Source organism: Leptinotarsa decemlineata, unplaced genomic scaffold (assembly GCF_025532065.1).
Source record: "Leptinotarsa decemlineata unplaced genomic scaffold, Ldec_3_MD MMD2_tig00026361_RagTag_RagTag, whole genome shotgun sequence".
NCBI lineage: Eukaryota > Metazoa > Arthropoda > Insecta > Coleoptera > Chrysomelidae > Leptinotarsa > Leptinotarsa decemlineata.
The window spans coordinates 5773772-5789980 of NW_027412704.1; the positions used below are offsets into that span (position 1 = coordinate 5773772).

A 16209-nucleotide genomic window follows, 5' to 3' on the forward strand; every position below is an offset into this window, starting at 1 on the left:
TAAAAAAAAATTGAAAATTTTCAAATTCTCTCATATATCTTAGGATCCAGAACAGCTAGAATGGAATTATCTATGTAACTCAATAGTACCTGGAGATAGATAACTTTTCTGCGATTGAAACTTTTTTTAAATCTTTTGCGGTTTACGAGATCCTAATGCCTATACTGATATGTGAATAGATCTGTCAATGACGGAAAAACTAAATAGTTCAAAATAATTGTACCTTTTCCATAGAACTTTCCTGTTTTATTTCTTCTTGTATTGAAAGAGTTGTCCAAAGTGAAGTGTTTGTTAGATTCCTTTTGATTCCTTAAGTAATTTGGATCAAATCTATTTTGGTTCTCTTTCACTCCTGACTCACCTTTGTCAAGTTCTTGATTGGAAGTCACCCGTTTCAGTAGATTCACACAGCTACAAAATCTACTTTGACAAAGGACCCTCTGATTTATGAAAGCAAAGAAATATATATCTAATCACGTACCCTCCGAAATCAGAAAGGAGAAAAATCATTACAAATTCAGAAAAATAACGAAAGAAGCTCTACTCAAAAAACATTCTATACTATCAAGGAATTTTACAGTGAAACGCTGCTATGATTTTATTTTAGATATGATTTTATTCTCAGTATGTATAATTTATATTTTATTTGCCGTTTAAGTTAATTTTTATGTGATTTTTTTTATTTGCCCACTCATTTTATCTATATTTGACATATGTTCATTTTTCAACTGGGTTCAATATAGTTTCAATATAGGGTTTTTCTACTTTTGTGAATATTTTGTATATTTGTAACATGCTTTGTCAATATGAACTTGATTTTTAGTCAAAAATATTTGAATTGAAATGAAATGAAACCTGTTATTGACCTCTGTAACTTTGAATGAACACCAAAATGTCTACTTCTACACTGAAGACACGAAATCTATACGCTACCTTTGATAAAGACTCTCCCTCGCTTTGAAGTTTTATGAGAAATGAGACCAGTCAGCCAATATACAACTAATTGGAAAATTGTAATGCCCGAAGATGTTACTGTATAGCGAGACACGTGTCGTGGATTTGTAAACTGTCATATTAGAGTCTTTCCAAATATGTTGAGATGGATTTTCATGAAATATCGGTAATTTCTATAAAATTCAACAGATATAAAATTTTGACAGATATTTAAAAAATCCAACTACAGCGTGTTTCAAGTTGACTTATGACTTTAAAGGTTTAGAGGTATATTTCTGTATAAATTACTGTGAAAAACGGTGTGGCTTCCTTCTCCTCCATCATTGAACAAAAAAAATTCTTCGAAAAAACGGATCTCAATATTCATTCCAGAAAATATCAATTACTTCGTGGTATGAATTTTATTCAATCCAAGTTATGAATTATGATCAAACAAATGAACACTATATTCACTTGATTTTTTGTTGCAGGCTCAAAAAATATAACCAAACCATCACAGCAAGATGAATCTGTGATACGTCGTAGTTTGGATGTTCGGTGGCCGATGCCGCAATTATCCTTGACCCCAGAAAATCTGCAGACTTATCCGGAGCGACCTGTCATGGCCATACTCGAATTCCCCGAAGTTGTGTGTCCTCCTGTAGCGGACAGTCCAGCAAGCGCCATACCGGAGTTTTGGCTGGAACTTCATTATTGTGGACAGTCCCTCCTCACCTGTGATAATACCGTTTTCCCCAAGTTTAATGGAAGTGTTCAGGTGAGCAGAATGGAAAACAAACGTTTTATTTAGAATTTCGCCCGTGACTGGGTCCAAGTATTCAATTATTGTGAATGATGAATAATTAATAATAACAACCTGCTTTTCCTTTGGCGTTTTCAGGATAAATTTTTCTCATCTCCAAGGTTTAGGCTCTAACAACGTGAGAGTGGTCCTCTTCATCAATGTCATTGATTCGAAGTGTTTTAGGAGAAACAGTAGATAGTTTGAACATACATTGATAACTGTCAAATCGAATGAGGAACATCTAAAAGTGGAAAAAATATTTTATATATAATTCTAGGTTCCTAGAAATTTCGCAGTTACAGGAGAATTCTACCAAATTTACAAAAAATATGTGAAGCTCCGACCATGCACAAATTAAACACTTCTTTTTTATTTTAATTACAAAAATAGCAAATGTACGAAACAGCCTCTGGAGATAAATGAATTTGACACCATGGCGGAAGAAATAGCGAAATTTTTGCAATCACCGAACCCTGAATTATACAGGGTGTAACTGAATAAGTGTAAAACATTTGAGGGGGTGATTCCTCATCGAAAAAAAAGGATCTTTCATAGGAAGAAATTTCATTGGAGCATCCCTTGTTCAGATACAGCCCTTTAAAGGGGGTACATAAAATTTGTATAACAATTTTTTTCACAAGCACTGAAAAAGTTACAATATTGAAATCAACCTGACGTTTTGTACTACCGAAAAGACACTTAGCCAGTAATTTATTTGGTTTACCACATGGTTGTTAGGGATGGAAAACGCAACCCCTTAAATTTATTTCCAATGTAACTTTTTGTCTTATTATTTGTTTACCATTTGAAAATTTATTTTTGATAGTCTGTTTCATTCTAAACAAAAAATGTCTCCTAGGTTTCTGGCCCAAAATAAACCAGTTCGCAGCAAAAAATCATTTTACGAACAACTACAGAGATACATCGTCATAAATGCGAACTAGATTTATTGTTATTTTGTAGTTAGTACCTGCATTAAACTATTGAAAGGTAATGAACAAAACTAATTTATCAATAACAAAACACACAACATGTAGAAATCATAGTAAATGTTCAATGTCTCCCTTCAGACATTAAGCATGCGTCTAGACGTCGGCGCATTGAGCCACGTATTCGCTCAAATATTCCTGGCGTCTCTCTGATTACCCTGCATGCATCGGTAAACGAATGATAAGGCAAAAAGTTACATTGGAAATAAATTTTAGGGGTTGCGTTTTCCATCCCTTACAACCATGGGGTAAACCAAATAAATGTATGTCTAAGTATCTTTTTGGTAATACAAAACGTCAGGTTAATTTCAATATTGTAACTTTTTCAGTGCTTGTGAAAAAAATTGTTATACAAATTTTATGTACCCCCTTCAAGGGGATGTATTTCAACAAGGAATGCGCCAATGAAATTTCTTTATATGAAAGATCCTATCTTTTTTTTGATGAGGAATCACCTCCTTAAATGTTTTACACTTATTTAGTTACACCCTGTATACTGGCCACCATTTCCGAAGGTCATCTGCGACTATTTCAGTTAATGCAGGACAGATCTTTCAACTTTAAAATGCCATGGGGTTGGAAATCCAGCAATGTTGCTACATCTTGCATCGACAACTCCAAAGCTAACAAAATGAAAATTTCAAAAAGTATAGAACCTGAACACAACAATGCTGTGGAAGCTAAGTATGTTTCCCCATCAACTTCAACTTCGACCGCAGCTAATATTTCAATTACCGACAAGATGTTGAAACAAAAAGACCTACTATCAGGAGTTACTTCACAAAATTGTTCAAATATAACTGTTAATTACTATTTTGAATAAAATATAAAAATGTATTCAAGTATTATTATATATGTATTTTAATTTTCAATACTTGAAAACAACGCAACCGTAGAAAAAGTACAATGTACAATGCCTGAAAATGATATATTTCTCACTGGCTTGATTTGCGGCACTCGCCTGTGGCTCGTACCAACAAACTTCTGTGCTTATACTATACTTCTGTGCTTATACAATATACTATTTTCTACAAGCTTTTATCTTGTTTGAAGCATTTTTATGTATGTTAGTTTGAGAAAAATCTCTCAATTGAATTTTGAAACAGTAATCCACAACAGATCGATGAAAACAGACCATTTTTCATGGATATTGAATGAATGGATTTGCTGATAGGATGGCCTTAGTGCTCACCTCCCATAAAACACTATAGAAAGAAAAACGAAACTTTACGTCATGTTCCCGTCCCGGCATGTTCTCTTCCTGTGCCGTCCTGTCGCAGTTTAGGCCAGATAGCTACTGGATATCCGTTACATCTCTCTTTTAACTTCACTTTCTACGATAACCAGCCTATCATCTGATACTAATGAATCTGTTTTATTGTCCAGGGTCTCTACTCGGAGCAGGTGCGTGGTTTTCCAGGACGTCGAGTGCTCACCTTGAGATGCGAATTATTTGGGCTGGCCGGTCATTACGCACTCGTTCTGCGGCCCACAACCCCCTCACTGGAACTGCCGCACACCGCTGCCTATGTCAAGGTAATTCAGTAACTATTTCTCGCCTGTAACGTTGAATTTAGTGATTAGTTAGCGCCGGACACCGCCGCCTATGTTAAGGTAATTCAGTAACTATTTCTCGCCTGCAACGTTGAATTCAGTGATTAGTTAGCGCCCGTGTAACTTTTGGTTCTGCCGACTGGCTGTGCGTTTAATGAAGACGCATCGAGCATTGGGATGGGGTTAACTCGAAACTGATTATAGGGAGGGCAAAGGTCAATTATGTCGAGTGAATGTACCGGAATGATGCGGTTGCTGAAGTTTACACTGTGTTTTCAATAACAAATGTTGATTTTAATGAGGTTGGTTTTGGTTCCGTCTTGAGTCCGTTTTTCTGTAAAACTATGAGCAGTCCAGAACGGGAAATAAAAAGAAAACATTTCTCAGAAGTGTATCTATGCAGTGACATTAATACTGCGACCAACATATTTATAGACACAATAAAAAAATATATAAAAGAAAGTGCAACGAATATTAAAATAAAAAATTCTCAATTTAGGAAAAAAATTTATGACAGACGGCATCTTGAAATCGGTTAATCATAAGCTTGAACTATATGCAATAAAAATGAAATTTCCAACTGATGAAAATATACAAGATTATAAAACAAATACATAAACAAATTGAATGATATAATGAAAGAGGTAAAAAAATACCATCAGAACGTAATTGGAAAAAATAAAGATAGCTCGTTGAGTCTATGAAAGTGTGTAGATGAAATAACAGCAGAAACATAGAAAAATTAAGCTCTAAATAAAATAATTGATGGAAACGGTGACATTCTCACCGATAACAAACAGATGGCTAATTAATTTTATAATGTCTTCTCAAGTATAGGAGAAAAAATAGCAGAAGCAATAAAACAACATAATAATATACATCCACAGGCTCTAAATCAATCGATGAACTCATTTTTCCTAGGGGAGGCAAATGATGATGAAATATATGGATATATTGATAAATTGAAAAAGAAGAAAGCACCAGGTCTTGACAACGTGACTGCCGATATTATAAAACTAATTGCTGAATACATCATCAAAACCTTGGTCTATATCATAAATTGGTCTATACAAACTGGCATATTTCCATCCGCTCTCAAGATTTCTGTAATCAAACCACTGCACAAGAATTGAAACAAAGAAAATGTTTCAAATTACCGTCCAATTTCCTCGATCTCTAATTTTGCAAAAATTTTAGAAATGGTACTGAAAACGCGTCTAACAAGCTATTTAAAAAAATATGAATTAATATAGGAAAAACAATTTGGCTTTAGAGAAAATAGATCCACGCAAGACGCCATAGTATACGTCACTTCCAAAATATCCAAATATGTTGACAAAGCCAAACCAACTTTGGTCATATTTATAGATCTCGCTAAAGCGTTCGACACCATCGACCATCATAAGTACATTGCTGAAGATATTGGAAAGAATTGGGATAAGAGGAAAAACATACGATCTGATGAAAAACTATCCACAAGGAAGAATTCAAAGAGTTAGGGTAAATGATAGCCTCAGTGAAGAAACAGTAATACAATATGGTGTTCCACAGGGCACAGTACTGGGGCCTATACTCTTCAATGTTCATCTCAACGATTTGCTAAAACTAAAATTAGGAGGAGATGTGGTAAGTTATGCTGACGACACAGCAATTATTTATGTAGACGAGGATTGGCAATCTTTAAAAAAAAAGCTGAAAGAGACTTAAAAATATTCCAAGAGTGGTTTATAAATCGGCTTTCAACAATGAACATCGAGAAAACACATTTCATACCTTTCACCTCATACGTGAAGAACTTACCAGAATATGACATCCTTCAAATATATGGCAACCAAACAATATCGATGGTCCATAATATTAAATATTTGGGAGTATTCATAGACTGTAATTTGAAATTGGACATCTATATCGCCTTTGTCTTGAAAAAACTACGAAGTACATTGTCAAAGTTCAAATATTTATCGAGTATTTTGAAAATTGACAGCATACTTACAGAAATACACTGATAGCCATAAATCATAACTACAGTACACGTCACAAAATCAATTCTTCTGGTATACCAAGACCAAATATAAACACCCTACGAAGACTTTATGTCTACTTGGGACCCAAATTATATAGCTTGATCCCTCATGAAAGGAAAGAATATAATTTCTATCATTTATTTAAAGCAAAAATTGAGAAATAGATAAGCGCCCAGTCACGCCTTTCCATCCATCAATATATTGATATGAAAAACATTTTACAATTTGTTATAAAAAAAAGATCAAATTGAAAAAAAATCACATAGAAATTATTGCCCTATACTATAAGTATTCTTCCGTTACTGTTTCCTTGGTATCTATATTTGATATATACAACATTATTCTCTCTTCATTCAACACTTCTTCCATGATTTTTTATATATACATTTCTTTAAATTTTATATTTGCAACACCATTTTTACATTTTAGATATAAAAATTTTTTTTTTCTATATTTCATATACTTTAGACTTCATATTTGAATTTTATATCAACATCACTATTTATTACTCTTCTCATACTCTTTTCGTGATATTTTATATATACAACATTATCCTTGATTTAATATTTACAGCACTATTCTTAAAATTTTATATTCACAACACTATTTTGAATTTCATTTATACAACAATATTTTTATATTTCAAACACTTTATAATTCATATTTCATATTTTCTTTTAATTTTCCTGATATGATTTCGAGATTCTGGATCTACGTAGACAATTTCACTGTAGTCAAGGTCCGCCTTTTGGTACTTTGTCTACTTTGACCAGATCCCCTATTACGCTAATTGAATGTATTACTTTTGTAAAGTTTTACTCCCACTACCAAGGCTTGCCTTGTTGGGTAGATGTATTTATTTACCATTGAATGTCTTCTTTCATTGTACCTTTTCTTTTAATGAAATATAAATAATATTATTATTATATCAAGGTTGCAAGTGATGTTCGCGTCTCCACTCAGGCGGATGGATCTTTTCTGGATGGAATCCAGCAACTTCAGGGTATGTTTGGGGGCAGAGCTCCATACACTAGGAGAAAGATTAACAGCTCCGCATCGAAGCGTATCCTGGGGTTTTTAGAGAAGAGCCATCTGACTGATTGCTAGCAAACAACCTTGGTAGCCTAGACTGACCTACAGGATCGAAAAAGAGTCCAAATAATATTTCTGTTCGGTAGATAGATGATTGAGAAGTGATCGGTCTCAGTGGTTCACTTTTATACACCTCCACCTACATTTTCCAAAAACTCTTCCATTAGGAGAAGAAAAAGAAGTCCTTATTGAATGAACTTCCCGATATAATTTATCAACCTGAAATTTTTAAACCTACCTATAAATGCGAAAGTAACACACCTAACACTCACGAAAGTAACACACTTAATACTCAATCCCTCTGTAATAGTAAGTCCTAGGAAGCTAACATTTGGTATAAAGGTACTATTTAGGTGTTCAATGCGCACTAAGGAAGGATTTCCAAATATCTCATCTGGGGAGTCGAGTCTCCCGTGGGGGAAAAAGGGACGCGTCTACATAAGAAAATTTCATTTTCATTATTGTTTCTCCGTACCGCTTTATTTTTGTAGGCTGAAATTTCATGTTGTAGATGTGGATTGGGCTCTCTATCGGGCGCGTCCCCAGGTGGTGGATAGGGAAACGGCCAGGGGACTGGGGGCTCTGTCCGGGAAGCTAATATGTGGCCTTACGGACGGGATCGCCGGACTCCTTATCAGTGGCATAAATAAATAGGGTAAGGGGAACTAAAACTCCCCAGAAGCCTTTGCGAAACATGCCACCGTGGACCAGCCTACCCAAGCTAAGTTGTGAGAAATCGTGCCGACAGCTGAATGACCGCAGGGTGATATGCGGTTACGAACAATCCTCTTGGGGAACCGGGCGAAACCTCATTGTAATCAGCCTTTCTCTGGTAATGCGGGGCTTTGTCAGAGGTGGCCAACTCTTCCCTCGCTACTCGTGAAAACACACATATATGAAACAAACAAGTAGACACATCAAAAACTAATCCCGAGGATGTACAAAAGTGCTCACCTCAATCCATGGCGGTGGCTGGGGATGAACAGAAATGTCCACCCTAATCTACCGCTCGGAATGAGGCTGGACATAGCAGATCACCTCGTGATATGATACAAAGGCGGCGCATTCGCAGCGCCGAAGCCAAAAAGAGAAAAAGAGCGAAAGAGAGCAAGGGCACTTCTTGCGGCGGGCGCCTAGATCTCCGCCTTGAATGAAGGCAAGGAATCGGCTGCCCCTGTAGGAAAGCGCCCTCACTTGAACACCTCCATTAGAGAAACTCCAGGAAGGTTGAAGAAGCCGCACAACGACAATAATGTCGCGAGTCTTAGCCTACACCTACCGATATAAAGGAGATGTTTCCTAGTGACGCGTCCACCTTCCTGGAAAGGACAGGATGGACGATGACCCAGGAGAACAACTCCTCGGTAGGATGTGAAATGGGGCACATGTGGCCTAAGTGCTATAGGTATACACTCACCCTCCCTACTATACAGGGTGTAACTAAATAAGTGTAGAACATTTGAGGAGGTGATTCGTCATCGAAAAAAAGATAAGATCTTTCATATGAAGAAATTTCATTGGAGCATCCCTTGTTATGATACAGCCATTTAAAGGGGGTACATAAAATTTGTATAACAATTTTTTTCACAAGCACTAAAAAAGTTACAATATTGAAATTAACCTGACGTTTTGTACTACCAAAAAAAACTCAGCCAGTTATTTATTTGGTTCACCCCATGGTTGTAAGGGGTGGAAAACGCAACCCCTGAAATTTATTTCCAATGTAACTTTTTGTCTTATTATTTGTTCACCGTTCAAAAATCCATTCTCGATAGGCTGTTTCATTCTAAACAAAAAATGTCTTTTGGGTTTTTTGCCCAAAATAAACCAGTTCGCAGCAAAAAATTATTTTACGAACAACTACAGAGATACATCGTCATAAATGCGAAAATACGAAACTAATCTATCTAGTAGGTCGCTATTAGCGATAGTGACAATTGAATTGGTATGACGCTGTCAGTTTGTGAATTTTTGAAATCGAATTGATACTAATTGTGTGTTGTTGTTCTGTTCTTAATTTGTTACTTCAATAATTCACTTGTTATTAAAATAGAATACACAAATGAGGAAATGGCTGATATGCATTACGTTTACGATCTGTCGCAGGGGAATGGGTTAGAAGCTTCTAGAAGATATGCTGAAATGTATCCTCAACGACAGCATCCTTCACATAGAATATTTACTCGACTTGATCAACGATTACGAGAATATGGTTCATTCGACAAAAGAACGCAGAATTGTGGTCGCCATCGAGAAGTACGAACACCACAGCTTGAGGAAGCAGTACTTAATTTGATTGAAGAACAACCTACTACCAGTACTGGAAAAATTGCTTTTCAGCTAAATGTTGAAGATATGACGGTATTTAGGATTTTAAAGGAACAACTCTCATACCCGTACCATCTGCAACGAGTACAGACACTGTTACCGCGAGACTTTCCGAACCGTCTTGAATTTTGCAATTGGATGCTGGAAATGATTAGAAGAAATTGTGACTTTCTGAAGACGATAGAATTCACAGACCAATGTAGTTCTTCTCGAGACAAGATTATTAATTTTCATAATTACCACATATGAGCTAATGAAAACCCTCACGCTCTTGTCGAAACTAACCATCAAGAACAGTTTTCTCTTAACGTGTGGCTCGGAGTTATTGGGGATGATTCAATTGGGCCTCATTTTCTACCTCCTCGATTGAATGGTGAGGCATACGTTCAATTTTTTAGAGAAGTGCATCCAGTACTGCTGGAGAAAGTTCCTCCCGCTCCCGCCCATTTTAGTGAAGTAGCACGTCAGCATTCAACTGAAACATATGCAAATCAGTGGATAGGTTGAGGAGGACCACAGAACTGGCCCGCTCGATCCCTGGATCACAATCCTCTCGATTTCTCTATTTGGGTCCATTCACAGCATTTGGTTTATCGTACTCCTGTTCGTGATGTAGAGGACTTAAGAAACTGCATCATCGATGCGTGCAGGGTAATCAGAGAGACTCCAGGAATATTTGAACGAATACGTGGCTCAATGCGCCGATGTCTAGACGCATGAGTAATGTCTGAAGGTAGACATATTGAATAATTACTATGATTTCTACATGTTGTGTGTTTTGTTATTGATAAATTAGTTTTGTTCATTACCCTTCAATCGTTCAATGCAGGTACTAACTACAAAATAACAATAAATCCAGTTCGCATTTATGACGATGTATCTCTGTAGTTGTTCGTAAAATAATTTTTTGCTGCGAACTGGTTCATGTTGGGCAAAAAACCCAAGAAATATTTTTCATTTAGAATGAAACAGGCTATCGGAAATAAATTTTTAAACGGTGAACAAATGATAAGACGAAAAGTTACATTGGAAATAAATTTTAGAGGTTGCGTTTTCCACCCCTTACAGCCATGGGGTAAACCAAATAAATTACTGGCTGAGTGTCTTTTTGGTAGTACAAAACGTCGGGTTGATTTCAATATTGTAACTTTTTTAGTGCTTGGGAAAAAAATTGTTATACAAATTTTATGTACCCCCTTTGAGGGGCTGTATCTTAACAAGGGATGCTCCAATGAAATTTCTTCATATGAAAAATCCTATCTTTTTTTCAATGAGGAATCACCTCCTCAAATGTTTTACACTTATTTAGTTACACCCTGTATGCATACATACATACATGTGCAATGAGAAAGGATTTTCAAATATTCCAACTGGGGCGCTAGATGCGGGAAAAAAGGCACAGCAATGAAACAAAATTATTTTTTCACCACTGTTGCTTCATGCCCTTATATTTCGGGTGGGTGATATATTCAGTATAAGCATTGCATCCATGCGAAGCCAGGCCGCTTCGCTAGTCTAGCATATATCGATCTATCGTAAACCGCTAATGTCGCAAGGGTCTTCGAACAATTCACAGATTTTGGTAAAACTATCATTTTCGTCGATGACGGTTGTGGGTATTTTATCATAATAATTCACCATACCAGCCTAATATTAGATAATAGAATCTAGCACAGAATCTCCAACCGAAATTTCACCGTGATAACCCACATAATTGAAACTGACTAACCGATTATGACAGCCCATTTATCTTATCGCATCATAAATCAAGGAAACGATCCTCTGGATGTTTCCTCCTGTGGGTTTCATTTTTTCCATGCGGCCTGTTGATGATTACTAATGGCACACGGAAACCAAAGGCGAAATGGGAAAATGGAGAGAATGGAGAGTTCGAAATGAATGGAAAGTTATTTCGCCTACTGAAATTTGTGCTCATGGAAATTTCAGCAATTTTTTCCGTTAGTGGAGTGAAAAAATGCGGAACTCGTTGATGAATTCAACGCGGCTTGAAGATTGATCACATGAGATTACGGGGTCCTATTTGTCAATGGTTGCGTCCAAAAGGAATATTTTTAGTCAGGGAGCTGGTGTCGAAAACGGGCAAGGGTCTGTATCTGTATCTACAGAGTTGGGGGGGTGAGTGAAAGCCCACAGCACTGAGGTCACATGAGACCCATTGTACATCCTCACGAAGAGTTGTCCTCCTAGGTCATCGTTCATTCTGAACTTCACAGGAAGGTGGGCAGGTGTAGACCAAGACTCGGCGAACAGATACTCTCTTATTGACGATAACTCCGGGCACTCGAATAGGACATGCCTGACAGTTTCATCTTCCTGTTCACAAATCCTGCATAGAGGTGTGTCCACTAGCCCCATATTATGGAAGTGTTTCCTTAGTTGACAGTAGCCAGTCAGAAATCCTACTGTTAAGCGTAGATTTTTCCTGGCCATTGCCAGATATTTCTTCGGCGCCAGCTTCCTAGGGTCGCCCAAGGTGATTCTGGCAAGATTGTATCCTTCGATTCCATACCATATCTTTAGGGATTGAGCGTGGGTGTAATATTTGGCTAATTCCGCAATTTTCGAAGGCATCAGGCCCTAGGTGCCACTGAGACCTAAAATTTTCAATCCAGCCGCTTCCTTGGCTGAAGAGTCGGCAATACTCCTGTCGCGCCCTTTGACCCACCTCAGGAGAATTATCTACTGAGGCTTTGACTAAATTTTGGTAACACTATAGTACTAGCCCTGAGGTTACACATTGTCTGTTTAAGGCTAATAGGGCTTGTCCGCTGTCAATGCAGATTGTTATGTTTTTGCCAGAAAATCGTTTCCTGGTAATAACCAGCCACAAAAGAAATATCTTTTGTGGCGATTGAGATACCAGCCAGTTCTGTTTGAACCACACTGGTATTTTTTCCCATTCCCCACTTAATCCCTAGGCTTAGTCATCTGGAGTGTAAGGAACACTCACTGTCGATCAATCCCAAGAGGACTGAGATGGTCCTTCTCACCAGTAAAATAAGTTCATCGGGCTTAAAACCTCCCAAAATCTTCAAAAGCAAACTTAACTTTTCTGAAGAGGTGAAATACCTTGGTACTATCTTCGACAGGAAGGTATCATGGAACTCCCACCTACAGTGTTGTTCAAAAAAAAGCATATGTGGCTCATGAGCAATGTCGGAGGACAGTGGGACGCGCATGGGGTCTTTCACCCCGTGAGGTCACCTGGATCTACACTGCAATAATAAAACCTATGCTACAGTTCTACAAGCAACGGCCACCCAAAAGTTATATCAAATACACCGACTGGCTTGTTTAAACTTCACAGGAATCATGAGAACAACATCAACCGGGGCAATGGAATTAATTACGGGTCTGACCCCTCTGGACCGGTACGTTAAGAAGTACGTTAATGTATATAGCTTTTTTCTGTAGTGAAATTATGTTTTGTAGGTATATATATTCGGGAGCGCAAATTATATCAACTTGTATAATGCTGTGAGGGACATTCCGTAAATAAAATGAAAAAAGTAAGTGCGTAATTTTTCGTTAAATTTTATTTGGACAGACGAAGCTTATGGTAGCAGTGCCGGCATTTTCAACAAAATCCTCATTCTATTTTGAAGCAGATGAGTTAGGGAAGATTTGAATTTAGTGTGTGGGTAGGTGTTTTCAGGGATAGAATCATCGGCCCGTTCATTCATAATGGCACTCTCACATCTCAGATGTATTTATACATTTCAAGGCAAAGTATTGTTACTCCCATTGGGGAATTTCCACTGATGGAGCTCAAAAAATTATTTTTTCAACGAGGCGGGGCTTCGCCTGATAACACTGCAATTGTCACCAATTTTTTGGCTGCAAATTTTGGTAATAATTGGATAGCCAACCAATGACCCAACCGTTGGCCGATCAGGTCACCGGACCTAACGTCAATAGACTTTCACCTCTGGGGAAGGTGGAAAATTTAATTTTCAAATTTTCGACCAATTCTAGATACGAATTGAAAGCGGCGGTGATGCAAAGTTTTGCTTCTCTCACTCCTATTGAACTATTTAACTCGGCAAAAATCCTGCACCTTGTGTCAGGACCCTCTATACTCATCATGCGACTATGGTAGACTAAGGTTTTGAAGACGCCATCCTAGCAAGCCATTATGAACCCCTCAGTTTCCGACTTCAGCCCACTCGACCTGAGGAAAGCGAAGGTCAGGCGCTTTGATAAGCCAAGGTCTCCAATGTTATTGAAGAAGACCTCATGCATTGGCTCATCCGCAGAAGTGAGGTGATCTCTGCGGCTTTTATCTGAGCTTTTTGCTGAACAGGTTCCAACTCGGTGGCAGAGTTGTGGTCACCTCGTTCAGTGTCGAAAACTATACCAAGTTCATCAGCTGCTCGGGCAGCTGCCCTAAAGAGAAATGATCCAATTCCTGCTCTTTCATGGTCACTTCTGACGACTTTATAGGCTGTATCCAGTAACATTCTGTCACGTAGACACTCCAAACTCAAAAGTCCACGGCCTTCCTGTTGTCGGGGAAAGTACAACCGTGGAAAGGATGATTTGGGATACAAACTCTTATAGAGATGCATCATTTTTCGGATCTCCACGTCGAGTTGATGCAGCTCCTCCCGATTACCAGATATGTCGAAGTTTGTGCTGATACTTGCCGCGGAAAGAGTTTTTCACTGCTGTTACCTCTTGTGAGTGGCGTTGTTCCACTCCGAGGTAAGTATACGTATCTCCGGCATCCAGATGGTGTAAGATGCTTCCATCTACGAGCTGCACATCCTCTCCGTAGTCCCCGCATCGTCCTCTTTTGAGATGGACCATTGCACATTCGTCTATCCCGAATTTCATCCCGATAGCATGCGTGTACTCTTCCACCACCCTCAAGGACTGATGGATATCCTTATCTCCATAGGCATAAAGTTTAAGATCATCCATATAAAACAAATGGGTGACCTTGTGCCTCCGGTTTCCTGAGGTGCCACAGTTATACCCTCGACTGTTTCTGAGCGCAACGGATAATGGCAATAGTGAGATGCAGAAGAGAAGGGGACTGAGGGAATCACCCTGAAACACGCCCCTTCTGAAAGTGACCCACCCTGTTTGGACTCTTGCTTGACCAGATGTTATGGTAAAGCGAGTTCGCCAAACTGGTATCAGTTGTTCAATGCATCTCACTATTTTGTCGGGTACCGCAAGGCATCTGAGCAAATGCAAGATGACCTCATGCGAAATTGTATCAAATGTCTTACGGTAATCGATCCAGGCCATAGAGAGTTTAAGCTTATATTGTATCGAGTCATTCGTTACACATCTATCGATGAGCAGGTTCTCTTTATATCCAGCGACTCCTCTCCTCGACCGTCTCTGCTCATATATCCGTTCGAACACTCGGTCAACTGAGGTGAGTATTCGTGTGTATAAGATGCTTGTGAACAACTTGTAACACGAATTCAAGCATGTCATCGGTCTGTAATTCTTAGGATTCGACAAATCTCCGCTTTTGGGGATAAGAACGGTCTGCCCCTCGACAAACCAATCCGGAATCGGCTGCTTTCCGTCCAGCCATGAGTTGAAAACTTTGGCCAGATGGCGGTGGGTGCTTGGTAGTTTTTTCCACCAATAAGTGTTCAGCCCATCTGGGCCTGGAGCAGCAAAGTTCTTGGAACCCACAAGGGCTCTTCCGGGGTTATCGGGTTGCGCAGTTCATTGAGCTCAGGCTGACGAAGCTCTCTGTTGAAAGCTTCGAACTGCGCTAGGGCTGGAGTGTCTAAGTTGAGTGGCTGCGGGTGTTCATAGATATCCTTACAGAAGGATTCCACCTGATCAGCGGTCGGCGGATCATCCACAACACGTGGAGGCTCTTGGAATAAGCAAGAAGGTTTCTCGCGGAACCTAAGGTTTTCCGCGATACTTCTCGCTCGCCTCACTGGTGACTTCTTAGCAGCCACTAGCATTCGTATCCTATCAAGACAGTGCTGTTTGGTGGTCAGCAGCACGCCTTGACTCAAAGTGTGATAGATACGTCGTAGTTTGGCGACTATTCGCCGCACTGCGGGCGTGAAAGGCCTGTCGGCCGCCCTGTAATCCATCACACATTGGATACGAGACGCGTGTTGTCTCGCCGACGTGATCTTAGCCTCCATCTTTTGTACACGCCGTTCAATCTTCTGAACCGCAAGGCCGGGATTTCGTCCTTCCGATTTGGAAACCGATTGGACGACGCTATACACGACGGTGTTGATTTGCCAGATGTCAGCCTCTTCTGTTAGAACACTATGAACCACCGCATCCAAACAAGCCAGTTCTTGTGGCTTCAGGGGCCTAATTCTGTAGAGCGCCCTGCGTGTTCTGATTGTCGTCTCCATTGGTGGTATGGTGCGAGTCTCCTCTCCAGTCGTACCAACGGGTGATAGAACTGTCACTTCCACCACTTTGTTAACAGGCTGGGATACATACATAATCCCTAAGGTTTTGG

General features: G+C 38.9%; 1 protein-coding gene across 4 annotated transcripts in view; it reads left to right on the plus strand.

Annotated features, from left to right (window-relative positions):
* The window catches only part of gogo (thrombospondin-1 like protein golden goal), a 398554-nt gene that overhangs the window by 278441 nt on the left and 103904 nt on the right, over positions 1-16209 (plus strand). For all 4 annotated transcript variants that reach the window (XM_074184938.1, XM_074184939.1, XM_074184941.1 and 1 more), the window contains 2 exons: positions 1425-1711; positions 4114-4263. In XM_074184938.1, the coding sequence (XP_074041039.1) occupies positions 1425-1711; positions 4114-4263 (437 nt within the window). The remainder of the gene's footprint in view (positions 1-1424; positions 1712-4113; positions 4264-16209) is intronic.